At 40.6% G+C, this 14,729-nt stretch overlaps 1 protein-coding gene across 4 annotated transcripts in view; it reads right to left on the bottom strand.

The window, feature by feature from the left end:
• The window catches only part of DLK1 (delta like non-canonical Notch ligand 1), a 48,740-nt gene that overhangs the window by 11,323 nt on the left and 22,688 nt on the right, over window positions 1–14,729 (bottom strand). Inside the window, exons 1-2 of one of the 4 annotated variants that reach the window (XM_080394624.1) lie at window positions 4,531–14,729; window positions 399–945 (exon numbers count right to left, since the gene is read on the bottom strand). The exon at window positions 4,531–14,729 is cut by the window's right edge and continues 22,688 nt beyond it. In XM_080394624.1, coding sequence (XP_080250750.1) covers window positions 399–468 — 70 coding nt within the window. In that variant the 5' untranslated portion in view covers window positions 469–945; window positions 4,531–14,729. Of the gene's footprint in view, window positions 1–398 lie in introns of all 4 variants that reach the window. The other 3 variants (XM_080394622.1, XM_080394623.1, XM_080394621.1) reach the window with 3 other exon arrangements.

The raw sequence follows: 14,729 nt of genomic DNA, 5'->3' as shown, positions 1-14,729 counted from the left end.
ATCCATTTAAAACAACTTACAGTAAAAACGTTGAATTCATTTCGACCCTACGTCGGATAAAAAAAAACCAAAAATACCGAGATTATCGTTAAACCATGCACGAATAACGTAAGTCAAAGAGGTCTCTAGTCGCATTTTTTGTTTGTTTCAAGTATCTGCATCAAGCAGCGCTCCCCTGCAGCGTCACCACCAGCCACCAGCATCCCGCGCACGGGCTCGGGTGCCCAGGGGGAGCCCCCCCAGTCCCCCGGCACCCCCGGCCGGGCAGGCTGCTGCCCCGGGTCCCCGCCGCCGCTTCCCGGCAAACTCCGAAAACTTTCCCAACTCGCCTCCCCTCGCCGCTCCGCTGCCCAACGCCGGGGTGCCCGGCCCCCCGCCGCCCCCCCGGCCGGCGTTACCTGGGGCTGCGGGCAGGACGAGGGGCAGCAGGCAGCAGCAGCCGACGAGCCCGGCGGCGCGCAGCCCCATGGCCGGGGCGACCCCGCGGGGAGGCGGGCGGAGAGCGAGCGGCTTCCGAGCCGGGTGGCGGCGGCCGGGAAGGCGGCACCCCTCGCCCGCAGCGCCGCCGAGGCTCCGGCGCGACGGGGCGGGCGGGAGGAGGGACGGGCGGAGGGGAGGGCCGCCCGCCTCCGCCTGCGGGCGAGGGGACCTGCCCACGGGGCCACCGCGCCGCTGCCGGCCCGCTCCCCTGCCGGCGGCCGAGCGCAGCCGCGCACCCTGCGCGCCCCGGCCCCGAGCAGCCGCGCACCCTGCGCGCCCCGGCCCGCGCCGTCAGGCAGGCTGGGAGGGCGCGGGCAAAGGGGGCCCGGCGGTGGTGTGCCTGTGCGTTAAGCGCGCCTCTGATCTTAAAACTTACTCCGGCTGCCCAAGAAGAGCTTATCTGGGGCTTGTCTCCAGCAATCGAAAGACTCCTCTCCGTACTCGTTCACATCAGAGCTCCAGCTTCTTCAGGAAAGACCCCAGCAAAAGCAAGGAAAGTAAAACATTTTATGTTTCCGAGGCTAAGGAGCTGAAAAAACCCTAACCAACACAACACTAAGACACCTCACACACCACCTTTAACAGTCTGTCATACACCGAAGAGATCAAGAAAAACGTTACTTCCACCACAAAGCAATTTAAATCCTTCATTTTATTGTCTGACTTTTCCTTCGAGCTGCCCTTTGTGGAAATAGATTGACTACTTCCTACTCTTTGTATTCTTTCTTGCTCCTTGTTTCCTTCTTTTAAAAAAGTTATGCCTGCTTTTTAGGGTTCTTGAGGGACCTGTTTTCTGCTTGCTGATGTAGTGCTTTCTTCCGCCAGACCTCATTTACCAATTTATCTGCATTTATGTGAAGCGACTAGAAATCTCTATAAACTGGTAAGAAAACTCTACAGCCATCTGCTTTTCCTCTAGAATGACAATGGGCTAATTCAAGATTACCTGCCTGAAAATACCCGCACTGGGAAGCACACATTAGCTTCAGATAGCCCATTTACTGGTACTTGAAGACAATGATAACAGTTAGGTTGAAAAAGTTTGCTTCTACTAATGCTGACTTCGTTTTAAGGGAGAATGGGGGAAGTGAAGGATAGAAAAGGGAAGAGCAGAGAAGGAGGGGTGGATATATCAAGCTGTAGCCCTATATATAGTACCAAAAGGCAACACTTAGGAGTAAGGTGTGACAGGCAGACACTGCTTCTGGAAAGCTCTCCAAAAGTTTTGGTACCTGAGGTAAGCTGTGCTTACTTGACTCTATAGGCACAGGTTGCCTCTGCACCTTTTCCGCTCGCCTTGCTTTCCTTTTACTACTGAAACATTACTTAGTGTTTTGCAAAGGTAGTAACCATTCGCTGTAGCTCCCCAGATCAAGCCTTGCTGAGGTATTGTGAATTAGACTCCAAAGAAGTGAAAATGTGGAGTGGGAATGATGACTGCTTCATCCTTCACTCTGCCCTGCTGTAAAGCTGTGCTTTTCCTAGGGTAAATACCAGCAGCTCTTTGTTAGTCTGTTCCCTTTGCTTTTATACTTAGTTATTTGTTTACACTCAGATTGTCATAGGTCCAAGGTTACTTAATTCCTCCCTTAGGTCTTAAGTTCTCTGCTTGCTGATGTAAAAGCCTTGTTATGTCAGACCCTTGTTTGCATTTTTTGACCAAAAGATAACCTGGGTAGTTAAAAAGCTTACAAATGCTCTATGATTTCAGTGATATTCCTACAATAGCTTGATCAACTCGTCAAAGAAAGGCTTTAATCTTTTTGACTTCTACCCTCAAAATTTCTCCTTTTATTCCTTTTTCTTTAGACCTTAAAAGCAGAGAGTTTGTAGAATACGTAGGTTTTATCTGTACACTCATCACTGTCAAATTATCTGCTCTAATTTGCATCATAAATATATGGTCTGACATATGACGACACGTTTCTTCTATTTTCTGAGTTAACTACTGAATATCAGCTGCATTGTCCAAACCTGACATTTTATGAAAAAATCCTCAGGAAAATCTTGTTCTCAGAATCCTACACAAGATATGTTATAATCACCATTGTAAACTTCAGGTTTTGTCCTCTCTTTTTTCTTGCATGTTTTTCAGAGCTTACATTTTTTGCACAGATACCCTGTTAGGCAAAAATACTCTCTTTTTTGGAACAACTCTATTTTTTTACCCTTCTGTGTCTCAGAGGTGCCTCTTGGATTGCTGAAATTAGGACAAATCTCCATTTTCCCATTTCTTCCACTTACTTCAAGAGTCATCTAAACAAAACCTACTAATTTTATTTCCAAGAGATCAGTATCCTTTTTGTTATAGAGTGGAGTCTATCCAACATAACCAGAATCTGTTGGAACAGAATCTGCCCAGATACTAATCCAAAAATAATTTCAAAACAGAAGCCCCAGCGTTCTGTAAATTCAGACTAATTCTCTTCTCTGCTGTCCTTCCACCTGAGCAAACCAAACTGTGAATCATTTTTCCTTAGCTTGTTTGCTGCCAAAACCTCTCTGATCCAAATATCCATAGTCTTCACAATAGTTCTTGAAAATTACAGTAACTGTGTCCTGGCAGATCTTAGTGATTTCTACTGAGGATAACCCTAATTTTTTTATTGGTTTTGTTGTTGTTGTTGTTGTTGTTGTTTTTTGAGGTCTTTGCATTAGAAATTGGAAAGTATAGCACCTTGTGTAATCATTGTCTGTGTGTGAAGATCATCCAAGATATTAATGACTATACTGATTTCTTCACCTAAAAGTACTTGAGCGGTGAGTACAGACTGAGGAGTGCTGGTCTAGTGAGCTCCCAACAACTTACCATTCTTGGGAAACAGTTTCATGGAAACCTTGGGAGATTTACTTTGGAACTTGTTACAGGAATCAGGGGCATTGGGTCATCAAAGGCACTGACTGAAACAACTGAATCCAGAGAAAAGTTTTCATGGATCCAGAAACTGAGATACTGTTGTTTTTTGGTTTTGGTTTTTTTTTTTTGTTCCTAGAAAATGGCACATAACAAACCCGCATTCTTAGACAGGAATAATGAATGTGTTCATGGACTGAGCTACTGGGGAAAGCAGACTTAGATGGAGAATTTCAGCTTGGTAAGAACTTCCTTTTGTACACTGAACACAGAAACATTGGTTCAACCTTCTGGTCAGCAACATGCAAGCAACTTTGCAGTCTGAGAATCCAGAAGCAGCAAGGAATCCTTGAACTTCTGTCCTGGCTAGGTGTACTCATACTCCCAAGTGCCTGTTTGCCTACTAGTATAACACCTTTTGGCTGGAGAGAAGTTCAATCAATTTTTTATTTCATTATTGCAAGAAATTGGGAGATGCAGAATCTGCAGCAGTGACAAGAAACGCAAAGCATCAATGTAACAGCTCCTAAAGGTCTCTGCAAACTCCTGGTAGCTAAAATCTGAGGCTAACAGCAGAATTGCATACAAACTATATGTAAGACCCCACATGAGAGGGAGAAATAGCTGTGATTAATTTGGGCTTTCCTTATACGTATTGCAAAGAGAAAGAAAAAAATAACAATTCCAGGGCAGCTCCATCTCCCTGGTAAAGCAACAATGCTTCGTGAGTATAAGAAACCATCATTATCAGTGAAGAGGTTTATCCTTTATCCTTTGAAGGGATCTCATCAGCCATGGATATACAAAGACACAAAGTATTAGGACCTGTTAGATGGGTTTACAAGTTTGTACCCCATACCATACTCTGAGTAGCATTGTCCATTAGAAAAAAGCTTATCAGATGCAGCTGGAGCCTTAAGGAGCTGTGTTACACTCTCTCTGTTAGGCTGTTCCGTCCTTGTGTGTGACTGGACAAGATGGGCTGAGCCAGCCTAGAAGCTTGTTGGGGTTGAGCAGAGCATCCTCTCCCCTTTTCTCCTAACCTTGCTGTGTTCCAGTTGCATAGTTGTGTTTCTTCCCCTGTGCCAGCTTTACTTCTGCCACCTCTTGCTCATCAGTGAGCTGATTCAGTGCACTGTGCTGGCAGATGACTGACAAGAAAAACATCAAATTATTTCTAGTGTCATCATACTCACTTCAAGAATATGTTTCTGCCCTCACAAAAGGCAACAGGTGAATGTCTGTAGACTTCACTGGGGAGACAGGCATCTTGGCCAGCACCTTCTGTATCGGGGCACATAAAACAGAAAGTTTTTCTGCACAGTACATATTTCACTACAGACAGAAATAGCAGCTACCAACAGTTAGCTGGAGATTGCCAACATATATTTTTTTTTTGTCACAGTAATTTTTTTCCTGTTGGAACAGTAGCCAGAGTGTGTAGAGCTAAAATATACTGCAATAATTTACAGGACTTAAAGCCAAACCCATTCCCTTGCCTAGCACTGAAAACCCTCATAACCTCCCTCTCTACTGACAAAGCACTATCTCAGTGCTATCCGTCAACAAATTACTATGGCACAGAGAATTCTGCCAGCTGTTTCAGGAAATATATTACATGAAATCCTGGCTGCTCTGAAGACTGTGGCAAAATTTTCATCACTAGGGCAGCTTTCCACTGACCATAGCAGTCTTGAACAAAAAATTAATGAAATTACCCCCTTTCTCAATATTAGGAAAGTCAGAGATTTTGCCATCCCTGAGATCATAGTCTAGCCCTTCTTTGATACTGTAAAGAAAAAGCCCTAAATGTAGAAATTTGAAACACTCAGTAAGATTCTACATTTGAAGTTATTCCACTCATAGATGCATGCTCATGGCAATTTAATACAGGATCAAGAAACTACTCCATAAAAAGCAAATCAAAACAACAACAAAAAACCTTGTTCTTCTAGTAACTTACTTTCCATCCTGCTATTCACAGCACAAAAGATGAGAAACTGGAGAGAAAATATATGTACCACAGGCATAAAGTACAATAAAATATATTCAGGAAATATGATTCTGTTACTAATGCAAACAAAAATGAGATCTTATCTGAAGATGTTACAAAAAGTATACATATGTATTTAAAGAAATCTAAGCAAATATGTTTTTCAAAGAGCTGGAAGGTTATTGCTATCATTTTATATAGAACTGGGCTGTCTGTACTTGAAATATAGAATAATGTAGACAGATTCATTGAAAGAGAGTATGAGAATCGTAGAGGGACTTTTTTAGTCTGCAGAGAGAGAAATGCTAAAAGACATAATGTGTGAAAACAGGAAAGACAGAAGTGCAAAAATTTATAGTGGGCAGAAGTAATGGCCAGAACTTCAGTTGGAAGAAAGATTAATTTAGCCTGGATGGATAAGCATTTTCTTTAGCACTGAGGTTGATCAGACAGTATGACAGGTTGCCACCAGAGTAGAGGCAAAATAATTAGATGTCTTTAAGAAAAGGTTAAGTACACTTACAGGGAGACTAATATAAAACCGTCGTTGCTTGAAGCAGGTGTTTGGATTAGATTATCCAAGATGTCCCTTTCAAATCCATCATTTATGGTCCTGCAATATCTTTCGGTCACAAAAATGTTCCTTTGCAAACTGATGTTAAAAAAGTCTGAGTCCTAGGAATTTTTAAAAGGTGCTTGACAGTCTGATAGATGTTAATAGTTATTGCTTAATAACTATTTTATTATATATATATCTTATATAGTTAATAGTAGCTAGGAAGTTTGTATTATGATATGTAACATAACCAACATACTTTACTCACTTGGGGGTGAAGATAATGTTCAGTTTGTAATTCACACCACTTTCTTATGTTTTATTTTCCTGCAGTGTCAAAGATTTGGTGCAGTGAATATGCACCTAGATTCTTAATAGACAGTAAACAGAACATTTTTTGTTACCAGGTTAGTGATACAAAAAAGAACATCTTAAAAGATATTTTTAAGTACTTTCCTGAGGCTAGTAAAGTAATTTTACTTCCTGTATAAAACTGAACTAGATCTGAGACTTCATTTCAGGGCAGGGGCTGCCTGTGTGTACACAGGAGAGAAAGCAAGAGAGCGAGAAACAGTATCTCTATTAAGGCACTATATTCTTATGGTTTTCTGAATTGACAGAATAAATTATTCTGTCTTCTGGCTGAAAGGGATATTTATAAAGAAAAATGGACAGTTTGCTGTGAGACAGACATATATCAAAATGAATGGCTTAGTTTTAATCGCATGGCGTTTGAAATGATGGTGAGCCATGTCTGAGAGAGGGGAAATTCAGCATTGAACCACTGTTCAAATTTTTATGAAAACTGTCCTCATATGGATAATCCAGAAAGAGAAAGCATTGCCATGTATTTCTGAGTGTGTGTAGAATCTAATTATATATGATCTTAATAATATATCTCTATATATGATATCTATATACGGATAGTGAACAGGAAAACAAACATACAGAGGAAGTATATTACAGAAAAAATAAATGAATGAGGATTTTTTTTTTTTAAAAAAATCATTTATCTGTACAAAATACAGATACTCTGGCAACTTAAAAAACTTTATTCTCTGAAACGTCTAGCATCTTCTGATACCAACAGTTTCAACCCAAACTTTGATAATTAGGGGCACCTGCTGTTTTCCAAGCTTTGAACTGGCCATGATGGAGGCTTTAGGTGCTTGCAATAGCCCAGCGAGGAGTTGGTATTTGGCAAAAAATAAAGGAAAACCAATTCACATGCCTTTCTAGACTCATTACTGCTGTCAGAACTCTAGTTGTTAGTCAGCCTTTGATTATGTCTTAATCTCAGCTGTACTTTTTTGCTAACCACAGAAGCAAGCTGTCATTTTCACTCAGTGCCTTCTCTGGTTTCCTGCCATTTTAAAGGAAAGATGCTGCATTTACTTCCCTTGTATACAACTTCTAACAGTTCCATTGTTGTTATTTATACACATCAATATGTGGGTATTTATTGCCTGCTGTTTCCCATCACATGCAAAGTTTCCCGTATTTTTACTTTGTCTGTCTAGTGACAAAGAAACCTAAACTTACCCCTACTCACTTTGTGCTGTTTATTTGGTTTTGGTTTTGTTTATGTTTTTCCAAGATACATATTTATTTGTTCAACTCCCTGTGTTTTTTATTTACCTCTACTAATATCAGAAATCAGGTTAACTTAACTCTGTCACAGTCCCAGTTCAGAGGGTTTTTTGGTGTTTGCTGTGCTGTTCTTTCCTTTTCTCTACCTTCTCTAATTAGTTTCTGTGCTGCTATTTTTTTAATGTGGCATCTTATCATTATGGTTTTCATTGCTCTTTTTAATGATAATGTTAAACGGCAAAATGGAACCTAAACTAAGTTCTATTTGCATTATTATGTTTGCCTTGCATTTTGTCTAGGTCTATTTAATTTTTATTTTATTACAGGTTATTGTATAATCATCAGTTGAAAATTATCAGTTTTGATGAAATTTTTACTGTTCCCTATCAATGCATTTTTACCTCCTCAGTAATGGACACATGAAGAAACTTCCTCAAGAGTATTGTTCCAGTTGTAAATGTGAGGATAATATTTTGTAACAATTGGTGGCATAAAAATAATTATTTGAGAAATAAAAAGAACCCAAACCAGAAGGAGCATCTGATGGGAATAATAAAGCAGAGCATGCCAGTAGCAGTCCTGTTTGCTGTAGCCAGAAGCTCTTTTCCTCAGTCTAGCACCAAGGACAAGAAAAATAGAGATTGGCAAAATATCAATCCTTTATACACGACTAATATCGAGAAAGTAACTTTCACAAAGATATACAACCTTTTTCACTTGGTTTGGTTTATGTCTCAGCTCAGCATTTCCTAGGAAATCTTTCTTCTTTCTAGCCTTATCTTGAAATGAAAGAATTTACAAGTGGAGGACAAATGTTCAATAATGCTAGTACAACAATATATTTAAAATTGTTAATGCTGGATAATACTTGCAGTCAGGATGCCTGAATTCTCACATATTAAAGGCACAACTTTTTGCCCTATAATTCCTGTATAAATCCTAAAATATTCTATAACTTTGGAAAGACAATTTCATTGAAAGATTTCCAATGAAACAAATTAACTACTTCAGTAAGCCGATCCAGTACTTAATACATATTAATGTAGAACGCTCAGTGATAGGAATGATTTTATAAAGTGTGGATCGAGATTAAAATTAGAGATTAATTAAGCAGGAATGTCATTGTTGTTGTTGTGCCTAAAATACCTCCATTCCTTAGCAGTGGAGTTTAAGTAGGTGGCTGAGGCAAGACTGAACTAGCTGTGATTTGTTTTTCCCTGAATCAAAACTAACTAATAAGATTTTTGCAAATCAAATAAAGACAAATAACTGGACATGCAAGAATGAGTTTTTTTACTCACTGCAGAGTTTGCTGACATCCTGCTTTTGCACTAGTTTGTTGTGGGCTCCGTTTCACAGGGAGAAAAGCTGAGGCATGAAGGAAGGTAACTAGTTCAAACTCACACAAGTGGCAAAGTCAGGTACGCATGGTCTGGTCTCCTACATCTCTGTTTCTTCTTACTCTATTGCCACCTTTGGATTGAACCACAGACTTGGAAAAAGGAAGAAGGAAATTAGAGAGAAAAAAAAAAAAAAGAAAAGGAGCTATTCACTACAGGGCATGTTAAAAATTGGAACTGAATACAGAGTTCCCTTGCATTCTGAATTTCCAATCCTGATGGCTATCAGCAAGGGAAATACTGGTTCTTTGTGTCAGACGCGGGCACATTTTCGGTTTCCCAAACTAGTACGAACTATGGATCTTCTGCTGGAGGGTCTATGTGCATACATTCTTGAAATAGTCATGTTTTTGCCTGTCTTTTATGGTCTTTTTCACTGCTACCACAGATTAGGCTAGCTATAAATTGTGCACATTTGCAGGTCTTCTATAAACTAATTGTTTCATCTACATATTGTTTGTGAATGTTCAACACATGCACCAATATGACATTTCTCTTCAAAGTGCAATAATCCTTTAGGCATTTTGTTCAAAAGTGTGATTTTCCCACTATTCCCTTCCCATCTTCAAACAGAAATATGCTATAAATCTTTTGATTCCTACTGTCTTGCATAATGCAGTAACATTGAATAACTCACTTCTCTGATTTAGTAATGTTCACAAATACTATCATATAGACCTAGATCTATTCACCTTTTTTGTTATACCTTATGAAATTAATTTTTTAGATGTTGATACACAGTGGGCACAACAGGGCTTGGGAACTAGAAACGGAACAAAGAATCTATCACATATTACACAATCACTGGCTTGCATTTTGCTTACTATAGGTGAAAGCCTCTAGTGACAAGGAGGAGAATAAACAGCTGTCCCTATAACTGCAGCTCAGAAAAGCAATGGCAAGCAGGTCTGATATGAAAGATACAGTGCTCTCACTTATGTTTGCATAAATGCAGAAAACTAGTGATTTTTGGATTATATGACCACAGCATTTTGTTAGTATTTCAGCTGCTATGTGTCTTTTTTATGTGTCTTATTTTAAATTTGTAAATTCCTTGGGTCAAGGACCGCCTTTTTATATTGCATTTCTAAAACACCAGTCTGCATGATGGGCTCCTAGTCATTTTGATAATGACAAGATGATTGAATACTTTTGTTGCATTAAACATCTCACAACTGCAATCAAGACTTTAATCTGACTTTGCAGGGCACTGCACAAATAGATAGAAAGGTAAACCCAGAAAGAATGTGAAAGAACACAAAAATGAAAGCAGAACAACAGGCTAGGATACAACCACAGCCAAATAACGTGACCACAGTGATCAAAAAGGACTACACTATCCCCATGGCTTTGAAGGATGGATTTTTCTTATTGTTGCAACATTTGCTTGTGTCTCTTGTGGAAAGTATGAGTATGTACATAAACTGTGCAATGCTATACTATTATATTATTTTTGAGGCTGAAAAGACAAGCCCTCAAAAGGTAGGAAATGCAAGAATTAAGATCTGTATGCAAACTTCATTTGGGTCTTTGTGATTATGCTTTCTAATTCATCAGCAATCTCATCAAGTACACAGTGTGTTTGTTCACAGCACATCTGCCTGATTGAGTACTCACCTTTTAAACAGCTTTTCAGTATTTTGTTTACTCATGTGGCTTTTGTGCCTTATCTCCTGCATTTTTCAAAACCTGTTCTAAAGACTGAGTTATTGAGCTTTCTCTGAGACTTTTCGAGCCATTTGTATTAACATCCAGCAGCTACAGAAATAGAAATGAACATATTTTCAGAACACCTCTGTAACATACGGCAGTACTTGGACATTCATTTTATATCTAGAGGACTGAGGAACAAAAGAAATTACAAGAAACAGTTCCTGCTTGTTCTGAGTTGCCAGTGGAAGACATTTTTTTCAGTACATTTGACACATTAGACATTCAAAGCACAGCTCTCAGACGTGAAAGGCAATGGTGAAAGCACACCTTATGAATTCAGGCTCAAGTGAGAGACTCAGATAATGAGTAAAATGCAAGTGCCAATGAATAGTTTGGCTCTAGTAGACAACATAATAGAGAGCAGCAGGGTAGATAATTCTGCAGAAGCTTTAAGGCTTCAGACTTTCTCCTCCTGTTTCCCTCTGTACACACCTTCTGACCTGTGGGCCTGCAGATGTACAACCTTTCACAGCACAGCCATAGCTCATTTTTACAATCGGTTGTTCCATGAAACTGAGCCCCAATTCCTGTCACAATAAAAGCGTGTGACCTTTAAGTAAACCTTCCACCATAATAGAGTCATACAAGTGAGCTGAGGAAAGGTTGCACAAAGAAGTGCATTTCTGATGCTTTGCATGCTTCATGTTTAAAAGCAGTGTGCAGGTAATATTCTACTATTTTTGATGGTTTGTTTTTAAATTGGAAACAGGAAAAGAGTATCCCATAATGTGGCATCATCCTGGTGTCTTCAAGGTTCACCTGTGTGTTGGCAACATCTAGAGCTACCTCACAGAACTCTGCAGCTTGAGCTAGTGAAGTAACTGCTGGCCATGGCAAGTTGTCTTTCCTGGTGGTGGAATAAGACCCTTTGCTGAAGAGTTTTACACGTATCTGCTGACAGCAGATGAATAGTGAGGTTTACGCATTTTTAATTCCATTCCAGGCACAGCCCCTGCTGTTGCTCCCTTAGATCAATCCCTTCTGCCCCATGTTTCCAGGATTTCCTCACTACAGTATTTTATAGCTCTTGGTCCTATCTCAGTCTCTGTTATAATTTTTGGATTTCTCACACTAGTCTTCCTTTGCAATCAGTGCCACTTTCTCCTTTCCTAGTCTTCATGCAATCCGTCCCGCTCCTTCTTTTCCCCCAGCTGCACCAGCACTCTCTGGGGAGCTAAGCCTCTCCATTTACTGCATCTCCTCCCACTCCCCACGCCTGCCTGCTGTGCCTCTCTCTTCTCACCTAAGTTGTTCACCTGCAAAGCTGCACCCAGTACATTTTCATTACAGGATCCCTCTCCACAATCTGCTTACCCGTCCAGTCCCAGGTTTTCCCACTATCTGGGACTGTCATAAAATCCAGAACACTTCTTGTCTCTTCTTATTTGCTCGAACATTAGATCTGGCCTCTGAAAACAGCTAATCACTGGCTTTGTCTTCTTCCTACAGGGATGATGGGGAGGGACTCTTTATCAGGGCGTGTAGTGATACAGGTAACAGTTTTAAACTGGAAGAGGGTAGATTTAGATGAAATATAAGGAATAATTTCGTTACAGTGAGGGTGGTGAGGTGCTGGCACAGGTTGCCGAGCGAAGCTGTGGGTGCCCCATCCCTGGAAGTGCTCAAAGTCAGGCTGGATGGGGCTTTGAGCAACCTGGTCTAGTGGAAGGTATCCCTGCCCATGGCAGGGGGTTGGAACTAGGTGATCTTTAAGGTCCCTCCCAACCCAAACTATTCTATGATTCTGCTCATCATCTTAAACTTGTCTTCTAATGGTCTTGGTCTTCCTCTTAATCCAGCTCCCATCTCAAGAGTCTGCTTACCTTTTTCAGACTGCTGTCTTATCCTCCCCTTGCGGGACACTACACTCCAGTCTCTGACCTACAGCATGCACAGCATAAACAAAACCTGTTGGGGTCTTATCTGGTAAATACTAAGAATTTTTTGTGGAGATGTGCAAATGACATTTTTTCAGGGCCTTATATCTAATTTATGTAAAAGAACAGATAGAAGGAAAACAGGAAGCATGCCCTAAAGAAAAATGCATATCCCTGCTTTGCACCATAGGGATAGGGTAATGTGTGGGAAATACGTTTAGATTTTTTTAAGATTATCATAATTTTGGCCCAGCTCCATGTCAACCCCACCCTGAATTTTTAAAATGTTTTATGAATTTTGGCTGACGATAATTACATAAACTTCAAGAAAATACCTTCTCCATGCAGATGTCTGGCACACACAATTCCAGCTGGAACAGCAATAAACTTGATGAAGTTCTCATCTGTCTGAAAACAAGGCCTTATGATAGAAAGCATCTTGCAAAGCAAAAGGTGCTGAAACAGTCCTACTAGAAGCGACAGAGAGTGGCAGGGTGGGTGTGAGCTAACAGGACCACAGGAGTAGAAGGTGAAGTGTCAGTGAAGGATTATTACAGAATACACAAAAGAACGGGAAGGTGAAAAGGAGGAAAGAATGGGAATGAAGAAAAACATAAGGAAGGAGAACAAGACTGGAACAGTGAGGAAAGCACAGGACAGAAGTCAGAAGAAATCAGTGCTCAACAGACACACTGTTTCACACTCCTCAGAGGACTCCCTCATCTACTTGTCCCACTACATCACCATATTTCCCAGTTATTCCACACCAGCACTTGGCTCAGCCATTTCCATTTTATTGCCTTTGCTTTAGTAGTCCATTTCTTTCTGGCACCCGATGATTTCTTGGAGAAGAGATCATCATCACCAGTTCCTGACAGCTGCTTTCACTCCAGAATCATCTGAGCTCATAGACCTAAGGATCTGATGTCCCTAAGGAGTCACACAGACCCTGTGTCCCCCCAGGTGGTACCATGGCCATAGGTAGATTAGGAAGGGAAGCTGGTTTAGTCTCTCAGAAGCTCAAAGACACATTCACGCTTGCTCGTGCTGTGATTTCTCTTACACACCATGCAACAATGAAACCAAGCAGGAGTGGGATGACCCATTTGTTTGGTTGCCATGACAATGTGTTATCCAGTGCAGAATGCTGCTCTGAACAGCCTTGCTGCTTGGCTGCTGTGGGCTGACAATACTCTAAAAAAAATAATGTAAGGGAGTCGTCCATTGTCACTGCACTGCACCACGCTGACCTCTGCAAGAGTAGAGGTGCAGCTCAGCTCAAGTGACAGAGGTCTGCTGCTCAGAATATAGCATTTGTCTGAAAAGAAGGTTAGTTTTTGGTTTTTTTCTGAGAGGGTTTGGATGAACATTACGATGATTTATTTATTTATTTGAAATTCCAAGAGGAGTAATTTAATTTCTAATGCTACTGTAATGCTGCAAATAAAAGACATGCGGAAACCAACAGTGGCTTATAGACCTAGGAGCAGAACGGTATTCAAATTGCAGCAGAAAGAAAAACCTGTACTCTGGAGTGGAAGCTGCTGACATCTGTAAGTGGGTTTGCATAGGAAACATGTAAACATATGCCTGAGGTCTGATTGAGAGCAGTGGCTCAGGACTGTTCTGTATCTGACACAGGTGAGGGCGGGCACCACTTGCTTTCCCTACCATGAGCAACTACCCTCTGCTGATGCAGGAAGGAAAGATACTTCATCAATAACATATTATGCCCCAGAGATAACTTGGCTTTAATTCTTTAAAGAAATATTGGCTTTTCAGATACAGATCACCCAAGATATATGCCTTGAACGGCTTTACTGAGTTTTCAAGACTTTTTCCATACTCCCCACTTAGTGTAGCACCTTGCTACAAGACAGATTACTTTTATCTTTAATTTTGTGCTTTGCTATAGAAGTGTTTATGATACTATTATCATTATTAATAATGAGAATAATAATTTCTATTGCTTCAGAACTTAGGAATTCAAATCAAGAGTCTTGCTCTAATATACCAAAGTGCCTGGTTTTGTTTAAACTAGTATAATAATTGTTTTCAACATGCATGTCAGTGAGCAGTGAGTATATAATGTGCCCCCCTGGATCAGATGCAATTTTTTTCTATTTTTCAGGAGATTTGGGGACATATATAGGTTCCCTGTCACTCCTGTCAAAAGGGAGGCTTGTGGTTTGCAAATCTCTATACCCTTGACAAGAGCAGCCCTTAGCAACAGCCAATTTTCCTAACACTCTTGGAGAGGATCGCC

Source organism: Falco punctatus, assembly GCF_963210335.1.
Source record: "Falco punctatus genome assembly, chromosome: 7".
NCBI lineage: Eukaryota > Metazoa > Chordata > Aves > Falconiformes > Falconidae > Falco > Falco punctatus.
This window is presented reverse-complemented; position numbering and strand designations above follow the sequence as displayed.